Here is a 17,009-nt window from a genome sequence, read left to right on the forward strand (position 1 = left end):
ACTCCAAACCAAGTAGAATTCTGTGTAACAAAGTAAGGTTGGTTAATTTGGGTCCCACATTCATGGAACAAAGATTTGACAAAGATTTGATTCTGAATAAGTAAGATGCTTTTCAAGGTTCTCTAAAATTATTATGGCAACACAGGCTATGCCAACCACTGAATAAAGGATATAGTTTTAACACACACACACAAAAACTTCTACCAAATTAGTCTAAATAAAAACTTTTTTTTTAATATGTAGATCATTATGGGCTGAATTGCATCCCCCTAAAATTTATATTTAAGTCCTAACCCCCTAGTACCTCAGAATGTGACTGTATTTGGAGAAAGTTCCTCTAATGAAGTAATTAAGGTAAAACAAGATTATGTGGGTAGACTCTAATCATTATGACTTGTGTCCTTATAGGAAGAGAAGATTAGGAAACAGACCCACAGAGGGAAGACCATGTGAAGACAGAGGAAGAAGACAGCCACCTATAAGCCAAGGGCTAGGGCCTCAGAAGAAACAACCCTGTTGACACCTTGACCTCAGACTTCTAGCTTTTAGAACTGTGAGAAAATACATTTCTGTAATCTAAGTCTGTTATACTTTATTATAGCAGCCCTAGCAAACTAACATAGTAATAGTAAAGTTGTGTAGGTCATAATAAGATAGACTGACCTATGAAATGTTGAATACTTTACATCTATCAAAATAGAACCCGTTTTCCTCTCAAATTTTAGCACTAGCATGAATAGATTAATTCAGTGAAGGGACTCTTTAATTAGGGAAGGATCCTGTTGTACTTGTAAAATTCAATCATCAGAGTATGATCATGCTGAATTTATATATATATATATATATATATGCCTACCATATGAATATAATGCTTACAGGGATTCCTTTTTTCTTTTAATAAAAGATTGGACGACGAGGGGGGTCAACAACATAACTGAAAAATTATATAAATACATCAATTTAAATTTGAGAATAGGGATCCAATCACAGACCAGAAGATTCATTCTTTAAAATTTTCAGCAGTCAATTTTATAATCTTTAAGGCTATAGATTATTTGATCAATAGTACTAATTATCAATCTCAGTAGTATGCATATATACATATATATATATATAAATAAAAACCCCTCCATCTTGCATATCTCAATAGTACTGATAAAGCATTAAACAAATAGAAAATTAACTTAAAAACAGGCTGAAAGGCTAGGCTAAAAGGTGCAAACATTGTAAATGGTTAAAGTACCACAATTGACTACTGCAATAAAAGTAAACATTAATTTGGGAGGTAAAATGGAGAATGTCAACTATTCTTTTAGATAATCTTTTTACGTTTTTAAAGTAGAAAAATATTTGCAGAGACCTTTCAAATGTAATTTTGATAGAGTGTCCAGGTTCAGCTTCAATTACCCACTCACAATTCAGAGAGTCTTTATAGTATCCTGGCCATCCTGGTGAGAGAATCAACCCACTAGGGGCTGAAAAATGGCCCCCACATGGAGCTGAAAAATAAAATCAGAGAACAAGTTAGAACAGAACCCTTAGAACAAGTTTCAGAAATTATTTTTAATACCATTGTATTTTTTAAAATGAATCTCTTCATGTATTTATTAAATACTATTTCATAATGTTTTTGAAAGTAGAAGTTTATCTAGTCCTTCTATTATTGAATATTTTCCTTAAAAATAAGTAATTCACTTTTTGAAATATGGCATAGCTACACAGTCAGCATGTCAGATAAACTCAAGTCTCTCAATAATATCCCTTAAATGCATTCTTTTATCTCCATCATTTCCCTCATTTTCAAACCTTGAAAAAAAATAAGTTGTTAGTTCTAGTTTCTCTCTCTTTTGTTTTCTGATTTATGTTATCAAATACTGCTAATTCATATCACACACTGTCTAGCCTTACACTCTAGTCTGTACTCTGAACTTCTCCTCTTCACTGCATTAGCCTGCTCTCTACCTTCAAGAAGTACACAAAAAGAAAAATGGAGCAAATAGTATTTGAAATATTGAGAATTATTTGGAAAGAAAAAAATCAAATATATACAATATTGGCTTTTTAACACGTTAGATAGAGACTATTCCCAATAATTTACCATGTTATATTTTCATTTTCTTTAAGTCTTTCCATTTGAATGCTCTCTCATGTATTTATATTTTTTGTTATCATTATTTGTTTCTTTCTAATTACCTTACAGAATTTCTAAAACCTATTGCTCCAGACACTATTTTCATACTGTTTCATTCTGCAAATAATTTGGTATAATCCAAACAAAATATGAAATAGTTAATAAATTGGTCTAGGAATCAAGCATTACTGTAAAATGTCCATTATAGAAAAATATTTTCTATGTGAAATTATCAAAATTTGTTATTTGTATGAGAAAGAACTTTCATATAAAAATACATTTTTTCCTTAGCAGAATTTGATTTTGTTTCTTTAAAAGCTATCAGAAGAGACCATTTTTATGAGAATTATTTACTTTTCCTTGTTATGATGACTCATAATTAAGTTTCTTGTAGTGTTATAAGGTATTGCAAAAATAAAATTATGTGCATGATAGTCACATAAATTACCGTATTTTAAAAGACACAGTGAAGTAGTTTGGTGAGAGAAGGTCCTAAAAACATGGAGAATTTCTGACAGAAATCTCTAGTATGTCATCAACTCATACTGTTCTAGGAAAATCTATGTGTACCTCAGTGTAATCATCATTAAAACAGGTAATCAGTCATAAAATTATCAGCTGAGGGGCTACAAAGGATTAAAAAGTAGAGTTCCCAGTAGCATTTTGGCTGGTCCCTCAGTCCAACATGTTAGAGAGGCAGAGTTAGGAAGGGATTTTAAAGCAAAGGAATAGAATAAAGATGTGGTGATTGTTTGTTTCCTGAAAGGAGTTTCCCCAGTAGTGACCCTGCTACAAAATGAGTCTTCTTCTAATTAATTTATACCGTGAAGTGGCTTCTTTCTTTCACAAAATTATTATCCCAAAAGTATGGGAATAGAGTCCCCAAGAGAGCATGAAATCTAAGAGAAGAGAGAGATGCTCAGTGCACGTCAGTCAACAAAAGCTTCATGATCGCAGTGACTATCAGGCAGATGGCAGGAAGATGTGCACATGGAGCAGCCATGGTGGAGCAACAGCAGCAGAGTATGGAGAGGACAAAGTTCAGGACAGAAAAATGGGAGATCAAAATGCAGAGAAAACATTCAAGAGAAAAGGGTACCCTTCTCCCCCAAAAAAGAGCTTTGGAACAAAGAACTAATAATAATAATAAAAATAACAAAGGTTTGAATTTATAAAAAGAAACTTAGTTGTACAAGAATAACAATACAAGCAAAAGGCAATATAGTTGTCCAAACCTTCCAATTCTGCCACACCCATGTACTGCTTATATAATTAATAATTTTCTTTAAATAACTTACTTTTATTTTAACTTAAATGATTTCTTTAGACTTGTTCTAAGCAAAAACAGCCATAAAATCATAACTTTTATGTACTAGTTGTATTTCCATAATGCCTGAAAATAAATATACAGCTATTAAAACTTAAGAAATGTTTATACATTTAACACCTAAAAGCTTGTGTACTTCGGCAAGTGTAAAGGCACTATAGTTTAAGAAAGGCTTCTGTAAAAGACAGTAACTATCCTTGACTGAACAAGGGAAATTTGAAATATATAGAAAACAGAAAGGAGACCAAGACCATAGGAGATATATTTTCCAAATCCCATTCATTCATTCATCATTTATTCATTCATATTTCAGTAGTTTAGCAAACAATTGTGTGTCAAGTGTGTGCCCTGTGTGGTATTTGTACCACTTCTACAAACATTTATTGACTGCTTCCTGTGTACCAGACAATATGTAAAAAGTCCTTTGGATTATTTTGTATAATGCTCAAAAATAATCCAACCACATATTTACTATTATAGACAAAAACACTGATGTGCAGAGAATTTAAATAATTTGCGTTATCAGGTTGCACGGATTTGAACAGAGGCACTCTGACTAGAAACTTCTTTCCAAATGTCATTAAGATATTCTTTTTCCTTTCCTCACATTGCCCATGTGCAAAACACAGAAACATAAACAAAAAGTAATAATGTCGTAAGTTCTATAAGAGAGATTATGTCCATGGGACTAGGGGTCTGGAAAAGGGCATGAATTAAGATTTCACAGAAGAGATTCTATTTAATTTGAGTCTCCAAGGATGAGTCAGAAAGTTCAGAGGAAGAGAGAGAGGGTACTGTAAATGGAAGAAAAAGCACGTGCTTAAGAATAGAAGGCTAGATTAGCATACTGTTTTTGAGTAGTGTCAGTACCTTTTTTAGGGGACTAAGAAGTGATGAGAGATGAAGTAAGAAGAATAGAAAAGGACCTAATATGCAATATTAAGGAAAGTGAAGGCAATTGAAAAATTGTAGACAAAGGCTACATATACACATATATAGACAAAGAACACAATTTTCATTTAAATGGAAGTTACAGGTGAAATGGACTGGGGGCAGTGCACCTGGAGTTGGTGAGCTCAATTAGGAGACTGTTACAATTATCTAGAAAAGGTATAGTCAGATTTGAGAAATATGTTGGTAACAGGGAAGGGCTGAATATGAGAGATGTTTAGGAGGCAGACACAAAAGCATTATTGGCTATGTGCAACAAATTAGCAAGATGAAGGAGTCTAAACCACTTGTTGGGTCCCTGGCATATTCAACTTTATGGAAAGTGATTCCATTCACCAAAACGGAGAAAATAAAACAGGATGGAGTTTTATGTGGAAAGATAGTAAGATTCAGTGCTAAGGCAAAAAGGTCTGTGAAATGTCATAAGAAACAAAAGAAAATAGAGTCTTGAGCTCTTGATTACACTAAGTGTCATTTTCAACATAGGCTGATGCTAAAGCTTTAATGTAAATGGAAGACAAAGGTGAATATTTAGAGGAAAAAATAAGTTTAAGATGTAACCTTTGAAAACCTATTTTAAATTTAATAAAATTAAGTAGGAATTGACCAATACACAATATAACACTGCAATAGGGCAAAGGCTGGGAAAGACTATTTCTGTTTGGGTCTTCCTCTCTCTTGTGTGTGAATTAGGATGATTACGGCTGGTAAAATAAACACCCAGATTTTATTAGCTTAACAGAGTAGTTTATTTCTTACTTGACCAAAATGACCTTCAGCTTACTAAACTTTAGTCTTCTTCAAGAATCTAGACTTTTCACATATATTCCTCTATTACCTTCCCACAATCTCATCCCAGACCTTAAAACCTTCCCTCAGTGCATTTGAGTTCATTTTCTCTTCCCCATTATAACAGCCTTGAATAAAGTCTTCCTTGCCTATTTAACTCTGGTGAAATTTTAATTTGATGCACTCATGCAACAGTACACTGAGGTGAACCTATCAGAACAGCCATTTGGCCATTTTCAGCATGTGACTTCCTAGATTGCCTTAGGAGTCACTTCTATTTCAGCTGGAAAAAAGGAAACAGAGCATAGAGAACCACTCTTTGTATGCTTTTCATGGACCATAGCCTGGAAGTTATTTATATTGCTTCTGCTTACTCACTTGACCATACCTAACAGCAAAGGAGGCTGTGAAATGAAGTTCTTCATTTTGGCAGTTATTTCCTACCTACCACTCTGTATAGTGAGTGGGGCAACTCAGCTTAAAGGTAAATACCTAACCATTTCTGCTATACCAACTAAGATAGTCATAATGCTTTCCAGTTTAGAGTATGCTTTTTTACACACTATTTAATTCAATTATTTTAATAATCTTGTAGCATAAAAGTGCTGGTTTCTTTCTTATGCCAGTTTTGCAGACAAGGAAAAAAAATCATGGTTTCACGACTTGATGAGAAACACAGATTCAGGTAGTGGCAGTGGTGAAATTCAAATTCAAATCTTCAAATTCCAAGTTAGAAACTACTTCTCAAGGAGACTTAATAAAATGGCCACACTTAGGCTAACAGATTTCTTATTCTTATGCTTTCCCTTAAAATAGTCAACTAACATGACTGACTGGTTGCTACTCACAGCTCCAGGCCCACTGTTAAAATAAAGCTATTAATTTTACTGTTTCTGCTGTATTTCAGTAACTGAAAGTAATAATCATGGTTGGCTTCTGAATTGTTCTTCAGGGAGAAGGTCACGGAACTGTAACCTTACAAAATAGGCTACATATCAAGAAGACCATGCCTTGGGTGCTTATAAGATAAAGAGATTGAAAGAGCGACAATCATTAGCCTCTACAGAACTGGTCACCTGGAGACACCGTGATGACATTCTAAGTCTTATGACAAGAAAATGATTCTGTTGATTGTTATCTATGTTGTATTGTTTAACCTATGGCTATATAATCACCCTATCCCATCCCCAAGCTGAGTTCACAGTTTTGAAGGCACTAGCCTACTGTGAGTCCCTTTGGCCCAGCAAAATAATAAAGCTGTCTCTTTTCTTCTATGCTATAAGACCCTGTCTCTGAGTTTCAGTTCGGCTCATCAGGGATGGGGGCCAATCTTTCAGCAACACTTTCCCATAATAGATGTATTGGATTCATCTTTCAACAGAGACATTTATTTTTGCATATCTTATTCTATTTAACATAAGTTTAGTGAAGACAGAGATAGATGGTTAAGGGGAATAGAATATTCAACCCAAAGATTTTAATATAAATTTGAGATTCTAACCACTCCATTTTAAGTGCTTCCTTAATATGAACTCATTTATTATACATATTATTCATTAATTCAATAAACCTTTATTTAGTTTTTCTATATATAAGATACTATGCTAGGTGATGAAATTTTAAAAAAATCTATGACACTATATTTGCCCTCAGGAGACATAATTTCTACAAAAAAGACAGACACAGCTAACATGCAGTGTAAGTACATGCTTGAGTTAGATGGGCTGGAAACATGGGGAGGGGTCAGGTAACATCCCAAGGGCATTAGGAAAGAGTTCTTAAAGGAGATTTTGTCAGAGGTGAGTTCAAATTTAAAAATGAATAGAAGATAGGGGAAGGGGGACAGAAAGAGCAGAGAGATAGGAAGTGAGAAACATTGACAATGAGAGGACCCTGTGGGGCCCTCTCAGGTGTAAAGCCTTTCCACACACGACATTTCTTGTTTGTAGGAAAAAGACTTCAGCCTCCTAGACCTTCCCTGAGTTCCTGAGAGCAGATTCAAACAGTTACTAGTCAAGGAAGTGAGGGAATGCAGAAACAAACGAAAAGCAGTCAAGAAACAATTGTACAGGGATAAAGCAGAGTTCAAGTCCTTCCTCTAGAGATATACATAATAACATATCCATGAATTCTTCCACAGGAACTAAGGTCTTAATCCAGGTGAAGGATGGTTACTTTGGGCTGAGCACAAGATTCCTGGGACACTACCCTGTTACCTTACCACCAGCCAATTAGAAGAAAGTCATATACCCTGCAGTCCTCACTCCAAATTTTGCCTTTAAAAATTCTTCCCTGAAGGCCTTCAGAGTCCAGGTCTTTTGAATATGAGCTGTCCGTTCTCCAGGCTTGGTTCTTGCAATGAACCTTTCTCTGCTTCAAACTCTGATGTTTCGGTTTGTTTGGCCCCACTATGTGTCAGGTACATGAATTTAGGTTCAACAACAGTACTAATGTATGAGGGAAAGTCAAGTAAGTTCTGTGTTTCTGAAGCTCATAGTTAATGGAGGAATGAGGAGAGGACCTTTTGGTTTCATACAGTGGTTATTGCTTTTGAAGACTTCAAACCCTTGCAGGTAACCTAAAGGTGAGTTCTGATTAAATTTTGTTAAAATGCAAATTCTCAGAATGCACTTCTAGTAGTTATAAGTTAGGATACAGAAATCTGCTTTTTTAACAAGATCCTCACCCCACCCCAATCCCTCAGGACATCTTATACCTCTTGGTCTGCAGACAACACTGACAAAATCTAAGAGGACATAGCTACTCTGTAGCTCCAAGATGCTCCTGGATAATCTCTCAGGTTCCTGGTGTGAAGGAAAAGCCAGGCTGGTCTAACAAGATAACTCACAAATCTAAGTATTGGAATACTGATCTGAGTTCTTCTAGACTAACTTGTAAATCTAGGCTAATTAGTGTTGGTTTGCTGTTCATGTTTTTTGCTAGCCAGCTGGGTTTTCAAAGATACATATCTGGCTTTGGAATGTTGGTTTGCTGCCTCCCCGCCTCCACTTTTGTGATGAGAATGCTCCTAAAGCTGTTCCATGCCTTTTGGCCTAATACCCCAAGCTTGTACTTTACACTATAAAACCTCACGCGCACGTCTTGGAGGTGCTCAGAGCTTCGGAGCAGAAGCCCCTCTGAGCCTGCCAGCATAATACATCTGAGTACTCCAACCCTCCAAGTGGTGATTGTTTCTTGACTGGCCTGTCGTTTCTGTAACACTGGGATAAAGGGGTGATTTTGATCTGCTAATAAAATATAAATTGTTGCCTCTAATTTCCTCTCTTTTTAGAAATAAAAACAGAGTATAAATGATAAAGCAGATATAGTTCATTTATATTGTTCATTTTTCTAAGACCTGAAGAAAGACTGTTATAAAAACTCTGCTTGGAGTGCTGACTCATTTCTATGTTACTTTAAGTAGAATGGACACATTTAAAATACCCAGGATGCTTGAAGACCTATATGATACAGTCAGAAGTACTTCAGACTGTATTCAGATATGATTCTCTTGAATAAAAATGCTAAGGAATTCTGGTGTTCTATCGTAGGAGGTGCTCTTTCATCTGAGAAGCGGCACAGAGATGCTCAGAAGAGAGCTGGGGATTGAAAGAGCAAGGTTTTGATCTCTGGGGTTTGACTATTTAAAAAGTGAGCATTTAACATTTGGTACTGAGACAGGAAGAAGGCAGCGCACGGCCATTCAAGGAGTACTACAGCAATTAACATCAAAATGGTGGAAGATTCAACCCCCAGTAGGCCTTGAGGCTCAAGATGATGGGAGATTTAACTTCTAGTAGAACTTGAGCTTCATTATATGCTTATTGTAATATATTAGCATAGTGAATAACATGCCCACAGGCACCATAGCAGTCCCAAGGCTAGCCACAAAAGGTCAAAGAGTGAGAAGTGGCCAACTTCCTGGGAATCCCAGCCCTTTCCCCAGACTAGTTAGACTGGTCCTTATACTTATTTGCATATGAAGCTACCAAAGCCCATAAAAATGGGCAACACTGCCCTTCTTGGCCGCCCTCTCTCTCTCTCTTTGGAGACAGCTGCACTCAGTCTATGAGTGTGTACCTACTTTTAATCTGAGCACCCAACCCCCACACCTCATGGCCTTTCTCTTGCCTTTCAATGTATCTCTCTGAATAAATCTACCTTTACTCAACTGTGGCTTGCTCTTTGAATTCTTTCCTGAGCAAAGCCAAGGACCCACACTTGGCGAGGCACGTCCCAGGGGCTCAGCTGAAGCCTGGGACACAGCGGCCCTCCTCATGCCCCACATCCATTTTCCTGCATCAGGATGACAGCCTATCTGTGGAGCTGTATGTGATAAAATCTAGATGGCACATCAGGGATTATCAAACAATGATGGTTCCATTTATTTCCTTTTGTTGTTGTTCTTATTAACTTGCTTTATGGTTACAGGCATGGTATGTAATCACCAGCTCTATCTAACCTCAGCACACTGGAGGATGTTTCAAAGAAAATTATGGGAAACAAGCTGCACCTATCTATCTTGGATAAAAAGAGGAAGCCAGAACACAGGGATTAAAGTGCTAGGACTGCAGAGCAGTAATCAAGCTCTGCATCTCCTTCCATTTCTATACCCTTTCCACCCTCTACCCTGAGCAAAACTTGGCTATTGTTATTAAATTAGTTTCCTTCAAGCTAGTCCTCCCAGGACTGGAATTCAACACTACCATAATATGTAACTAAAAGAGGAGTCTATCATTAGATATGAATACGTATACATGTGTGAACACACATTCTCTCTAGGAGAACCACAAATTCTTATCTATGCATCAGATTGCTACTCATATTGCTCCCTCAGAGCATTGTACTCTCTGTCTCCAGAGAGTACAATGTCTATGAATGAGAAAGATATCCATTACTTTGAGGCTAACTGAGATTCAAGACAAAACCTCTTATCCTCAAGAAGGAAGCTCACCAGGCATGCAAGCCCAGCCTTGCCTTCAAACAGTTCCCCTGGGACTTCAGTACCATCCTATTCATTCAAGGAATTCTCTCAGGTATCCCATTACAAGTAGGAAGGAGTGAGACAGGAGGGGAGGGGGCAGGATACAACCGTTAAAAGAATGACACAGCAATGAATGATAGGACATAAAAGAGGTAAAAAAGATGGAGGAAGATTTGACTTCCAGTAGAACTTGAGCCTCATTATATGCACATTGTAATACATTAGCAGGTAAATCACACACCCACAGGTGCCATGATATTTCTGAGGCCAACAAAAGGCCAAAAAGTGGGTGGTGGCTCAATTTCTGGAAATTCCTGGCCCTTCCCCCAAACAGTTGGAGTAATCCTCCTAGTTGTTAGCATATGAAATTACAGAGCCCATAAAACCTAACCATCCTGAACCCCGCCTGAACCTCATGGCCTCTTGAGATGGCCTGCTTTCTGCCTATAGAGTATGTTATCTACTAAGCTACTCTCATTTTCTTAGAGGACCCCATGTTCTGGGACAGTGTCTCACCTTCTGAGAAGATCCGCACCCTGTCTGTGGAGTATGTATCTCCCTGAATAAATCTGCTTTCACTTTACTATGGCTTGCTCTTGCATTCTTTCCTGCACAAAGCCAAGGACTCTCACTTGGCGGGGCGTGTCCCAGAGACTCCCAGAAACCTGGGACAAGACCATCCTCCCATGTATAAATCCTTCCTGCAATTCTCTTTCCTTCTTTGTAAGAAAGAGGCTTCATTCAGACTTCTCAACCTTCCCTGAGTTCCAAAAGGGCAGATTCAAACAGTTGCTAATTAGGGAAGAGAATACTGAAACAAGGGAGGAACAGTCAGGAAACAATAGTGGCTGCAGCCTTGGGGCAGGGGCCTGGTTTCTCCTCAAGGAATACACATAACAATCTCTTTGAGTTCTTCTGCAGGAACTGGGCCCCCATCCAGGTGGAGGATGGCAACTTCAAGCTGAGCACAAGATTCCTGAAACACCAACCTGTTACCTCAGCACCAATCAATCAGAAGAAAGTCACCTTGCAGCCCTTACCCCAGATTTTACCTATAAAAACTTACCCCCAAAACCATTGGCGAGTTTGGGTTTTTCAAACTGTCCTCCTTGGTTGGCCCTGCAATAAACCTTTCTCTGCTCCAAATTTTAATGCTTCGGTTGTTTGGCCTCACTGTGCATTAGGCACACAAACTTTTGTTCAGCAATATTTCCCCCTTAAAGAAATGTTGGACACATCCTCTAAAATTCTCATCACTTTCTGTATTTAAAACTTGGTTCAACCCAATTTAAAATTCTTATTTCCTCCACCTTCCCACCCGGGGTGCATCTCTGAACACCTTGGAGGATGGGGAGAAGGGTGCTGATGGAGGACCAGCACTTGCTGGATCATTCCTCCGTTCACTTCAATAGCTGGAGTAGAGAACACATTGTCTCCTCATTCTCATTTTGTTCCCTTCCTCTTGCTTTTAGGTCCTTTTTCCTGTGGTGTGCTAGGGCTAAAAGTAGGGAAAGTGTGCTGTCATAGTCCTCTCCCGACAGTTGCTATTTCCCTCATTAATCCTAACCCCATGAGGTTTTCCGTTTGTTAGATAAGGAAAATGTTTTGTTCTTTCCATCAGGATAATAAATGAGTTCTTTGGAAAGGCTAAGAATGGGAAAGGGTGGCTTCTCACTGTATAACTGCCTGACATAAGAGAAGCTCAGCCTTTTCCAGTCACATCCCTGCCTCCACCCCTGACAGTACATCCTATGGTCTCTGGTTGTTGGGTTTCTTTTACGTAGTGGCCAAGCTGGGGTATGTTCTTTGGTATTCATTTGATGCAGAGGAAACTTATATCATTGACTTGCCAAATTATTTCAGCTAGACAACTTTCCCTCTCTTCAATCTGCCAGCTTTCAACAATTTTATGTCTCAGTCACTTAGCATACAAGGCAGATCAGCAAGTACACTGTGTAATTAGGTATCTACTTGGGTATTCTAGTTCCTCTTTCTCACAGGAAACTGCATTCTCTCATGAAGGATTCTTTTAGAGTCCTTCCCCCTAACTTAGTTTGAAGAGAAGGAGACTAGCATCTTCCTTCCTATCGGGAGATAAATGAAAAGCTGAACAAGTTTTGACTTCAACAGTTTAGATAGATAGATAGATAGATAGATAGATAGATAGATAGATAGATATTCTCTATCTCCCTTATTTTCTTTTGCTGCTTGTATAAATTGGGAGTGGAATAGCTGAAGTTAGGTTTGAGAGAGATGACTCAGTTAGAATCTACTTAATAAGCCACAAAGGGGGTGTCTGAACTTCAATATTTTATGGAGGGGGATACTGAAATATTTTTCTCCTTAGTTGATGTGGTCTAAGTTGCCAATCCCAAAGCTACAGGGAACTTTGCCTCTGTACCTTGTTAGTCATGCCTTTTGCTCCTGTTGCTTTTCTTGTCAGGGAGGCTACAATGATAACAATATTCAAAATTACTGTGAGTCTTCACAAAGAAGGGGCAACTTTTATTTCAGTTAGTCTTAACTCAGCATCTTAATTAAATCAACTGCTTTGAACCAACAGCATTCATTTGATTCTTCCACTGTATCTTATTAAATGTAATCCTCTTTATCTATAAAGCGGTTCAATGAATGTATTACACTCTAATTATATTCAAGAACATGACCATGTGATCCAAAAGGCCAATACTCCATTTCCATTTTTGTTGAGGGGGTTGCTTTAGATTAGAGAGCACATTGCTAGCTATAGTGAAGAGGGCCTGGGAGATACAGAGCTAGGTAAAAAGGAGGACAGAAGCAGACAACATGTATGTATTGGAGTCTTCTGAGTCCCAGATGAGAAATAATGATGAAGAAACTAATGACTGGGCACAGGTAAACTGAACAACAAACCATTGCTATAGAACTAAACAGGAGCAACAGCAGAAGCAGTGAGACTTGTCAGAAGCATACTGTAGTAATCTAGGCTAGAGATGACGGTTACTGGGACCAGGATGTCAGCAGTGGAGGAAGTAAGAAGTAGATAAGTTCCAAATATAGGTATTAAAGGTAGAGCTAACAGATATTTATGATGGATTGTATATGGCTATGAAAGAAAGATAGGAGTCAGGAATTACTCCCAAGAGTTTTTGCCTGAATTACTGGAAGAATGGAGTGCTGTTAATGATGATGGAGAAAGCCTGTGACAGTGTCAGGTTTGGAGTGTCAGGGGAGTCCAGATCAATTTTGGGCAGGTTGAGTTTAAGATGCCTATTAAACATCTAAGTAGATATATTAAGGATGAAGTTGAGGAGATGAGTCTGGACTTCATGACAGAGAAGTAGGCTGGAGATGTAAATTTGAGAGACAGCAACACATAGATGTTATTTAAAGCTGGAGACCAGATGAAAATTACCAAGGGAGTGAGTGGAAATAGACAGGAGAAAATATTCAAGACCTAGCTTTGGATACATACAGACAGAGATCACAGAGATGAGGAGAAACCAGGAAGAGAGACTAAAATGATATAACAAATGTATATTTGTTAAAATGAAATTCAATAAAGTATAGAAGTTTGCATGAATAGTTAAATAATTTTATAACTTTTTAAGAGATATTTTATTTTAAAAAATAAATGGTATACATTCCAGATTTCATAAAGAAATAATGAATATATTTTAACCCAACTCTCATTTTTGGTCTGCAAATAAATCCTTCTCATCCTTCAGTCTACATGAGTACATTTCAATAGCATTTTCTTTTAATGACATTCACAAATGAATAATAAATCCTCATACCTAGGAACAGTTTCCTTCTGTGACTGAAACAGAGATAGGAGACAATTTATGTCCAACTGTCTTGCTTTTTAAAACAGAAAACTCTAGATGACTTAGTGCTCACTGCTTGACACCTAGGAAGAGAACTTTCTTGTTTTATTATAAGTCTCATGGAATGCTATCTCTTTCAAGTTCTTTTGGGATTCTTTGGCTAGTTTATTACTGGCAAATACAGGGCAGGTTTTTTATAAAGGAGAAATGCAAGGCAGAGAGTAGCTTGAAAAGATATGTCAAAAACTTCACCTCTCTCTTTTTTTCTAACCAATGCATTATTTCTTATAACGAGGTGGAGAACTGTGTTTACCAACCTTCCAAGGAGACAGAATCTCAACCCAAAACTATTAGAATGGGATGAGCTAATCTTTCCTGGGGGCAGTGTAGTTTGGAGTCAGTAGGTTTTATGTTAAACTAAGGCTTAAGTATGGAAGAGACGGGCATTTGAGCAAGGGTATGGGACTGAAAAAGGGGAAATATGAAGGACGAGACAGCTTAGTGATGACAGGACTAAGTATGAGCATGAGAGAAAAAAAAGATGATGATGATGATGATGATGGTGATGATTTTTATATGTAAGTTGTCTTGAATGGGAGGATTGGGGACGACATAACTTAGGAAAATGTTGGGGACGCTTTCTAGTTACTGCATTGTTTAAAACCTTTGCATTCCAACTCAAAGAAAAAACAAAGTAAAGAATATGTTTTATTTATTAATGCTTCTTGAATCTGGTATAGCTCTTGAATCTGCCTGAATCAAATCGTACCACACAACTGAGACACATTAATAGCTAAATTATTAGGAAAATGTTAGTGCCAAATGATAAAAAAGATTCAAATATTAGCAGAATGTCAATGCAGAGTCCAAAGGACATGGTAGAGCCTACTCTGAGATTGAAATGACAATCTGGGGGAGAATGCACAATTCAGGATACGATGTTCCAGCTAGATTCTAGGTGCCAGAGGATCAGACTTGAGCAATGTTACATAAATTCACAAATAGGCGGAACTCAAGAAACTTTATTTTTTATGAAATAACTATCTAGAAAATGGTTCTTAGGTAAGTCCAAAGAACACTCAGTTTGTTGGGACACTTGGGTGCTTTCTCCAAAGAAAGAGAGGTTGACACATAGTTTCTAATCTGTTCCACTGGCCTAGCACACTCTCCAAGGGACTGGCTGCTGCTGTTGGATTTCCAACTAAAGTGCCTTTGTAACCGCTAGTTCAAGCCATTTCCCTCTTGGAAATGTTCTTTTTGAATGTGCATAAAGGGACTGCATGGGCTAATGGGAACGCTGTTGTCAGCTGTCAATGGGATCATTCTTCTATTATATATTATTGTTGTTGCTGTTAAACAGAGAAATGTTTATCAGTAACAATGACTCTATAAAAAGTGAGAAATTACACCTTCTCCTTGAGAGGGTGACTTGTTTTATTCAGCCAACCAAATTTATTTCTGTTATTGTCTTGCCCTTGTAAGTATTTGAGGTTATGACTCCTGATCTAGAGCACGGGACATTAGGTGTTATTAGTTGACTCAGATCCATCAAAACCTTCATCTAATGGCAGTTGGTGTCACCACACTGGAGGACATAAATATCTAGATGAATTTGAGCTGAGTGCAAATGCTGGAACAATATGTTCTGGATATGTGCTAAACTCAGAGAAATGGTTAAAAACAAGGTATCTGCTAGGAAAAGGTGTGAACAGATGGAAGGAACCGCACCTGTAACATGTTCACAGCAGAGTGGACTTATAGCCAATTTACCACGTAACTGCAGACTCATTCCCCACTACAAAGGGTCTCCCAAATCTGGTGAAGCAAATCAAAGCTGAGAAAAATGAGTTAATTATGCTGCACTTACGAAAGAAGGTCTCATACAAAACAAACTTTAAACTAAAAATGGTAAAAAGAGACAGTGAAGAAACGAAGGCTAAATAATGATGCTCAGATCTTTTGAGGTAAAGCAAGTATGCCTTTACCCTTTGGAGCAGGCCCTTAGACAGGAAGAAAACAAGCAGGCAGACAGTGGGTTTTCCAAAGCCAACAAAAAAACTGAGTAGGTCAAATATTATACCTTAAAAATTGCCTTCTTTGTAGTAGGATTAGTCACAAAGAACATTCCAGTAACTAGAAATCCTCTGGGATTTTACTGGGTGAGAAAAACATTCCAGGATTTGAGGGTAAGGGATGGCTCTACTTTGCACTGCTTGGTGCAGTAAAGGAACTCTAGTTGCCCACTACTACTTTGAAAAGATAATTAAGTAAAAGCACAATCTTACTTGTGTATCAGAAGATACAGACACACACACACAGATGAAGAGAAAAATAAATCCAAATGCAGTTATGGTGTGCCTCTTTCCTCTCTTTTCTGAATTTCCTAGCACCAAGGCTGGTAGAAGGGACTTTGAAGGACACATGTGGGTAAGCCTGGCAATGCCCTCAGAAGCCCCTGAAAGGGATTCTGATCATATTTTAGGAAAGAAAAAGAGTGTGGAAAGAACGAATTTCAAGGAGAAAGATTCTTATGAGAAAACTGAACTCCCTGAGGGCTGAATTTAGTGAAAAGGCTCACAATTACCCTTTAAAAGGGGGATTGAGCTATGTGGGAAAGAAGAATAAACAAATGTGAGGAGACTACAGGGCAAGAGAAGGAGGGTACTTATGCAGTTGCTATGAGTAAGAAAATTTGGTGGAGAGAAAGGAAGTTTTTAGGAAGCTTTCTAGGTGGAAAATCATGAGAATCCCCGTGTCTGCTGTATGACAGCCTCGCAGACTCCCCTTCATGCCTTTAGGATGTGTGCTTGAAGGCGACGCCTGGCAGAGACGGGTGCTACACAGAGCCAGCTATAGTCAGGCTCCTGTCTAAACGTGGGCCAAAGAGCCATTGATTGTCACTAAACTGAGTTCAGCTGATGATCTGTGGAATTCAAAGTGAATGATTTCAATACTAATTATAAAAATTAATATATTTTGCAAAATTTTATAAAACATCTACTTTTTCTTCCTCATGAGGAA

The 17,009-nt window shown here is 37.7% G+C and overlaps 1 protein-coding gene across 3 annotated transcripts in view; it reads right to left on the minus strand.

Moving 5' to 3' along the window:
- CSMD3 (CUB and Sushi multiple domains 3) overlaps positions 1-17,009 on the minus strand; it is a 1,005,695-nt gene that overhangs the window by 327,406 nt on the left and 661,280 nt on the right. For all 3 annotated transcript variants that reach the window (XM_031691263.2, XM_072949624.1, XM_072949623.1), the window contains one exon: positions 1,361-1,499. In XM_031691263.2, the coding sequence (XP_031547123.1) occupies positions 1,361-1,499 (139 nt within the window). The remainder of the gene's footprint in view (positions 1-1,360; positions 1,500-17,009) is intronic.

The sequence above is a fragment of the Vicugna pacos genome, chromosome 25, assembly GCF_048564905.1.
Source record: "Vicugna pacos chromosome 25, VicPac4, whole genome shotgun sequence".
NCBI classification, from domain to species: domain Eukaryota; kingdom Metazoa; phylum Chordata; class Mammalia; order Artiodactyla; family Camelidae; genus Vicugna; species Vicugna pacos.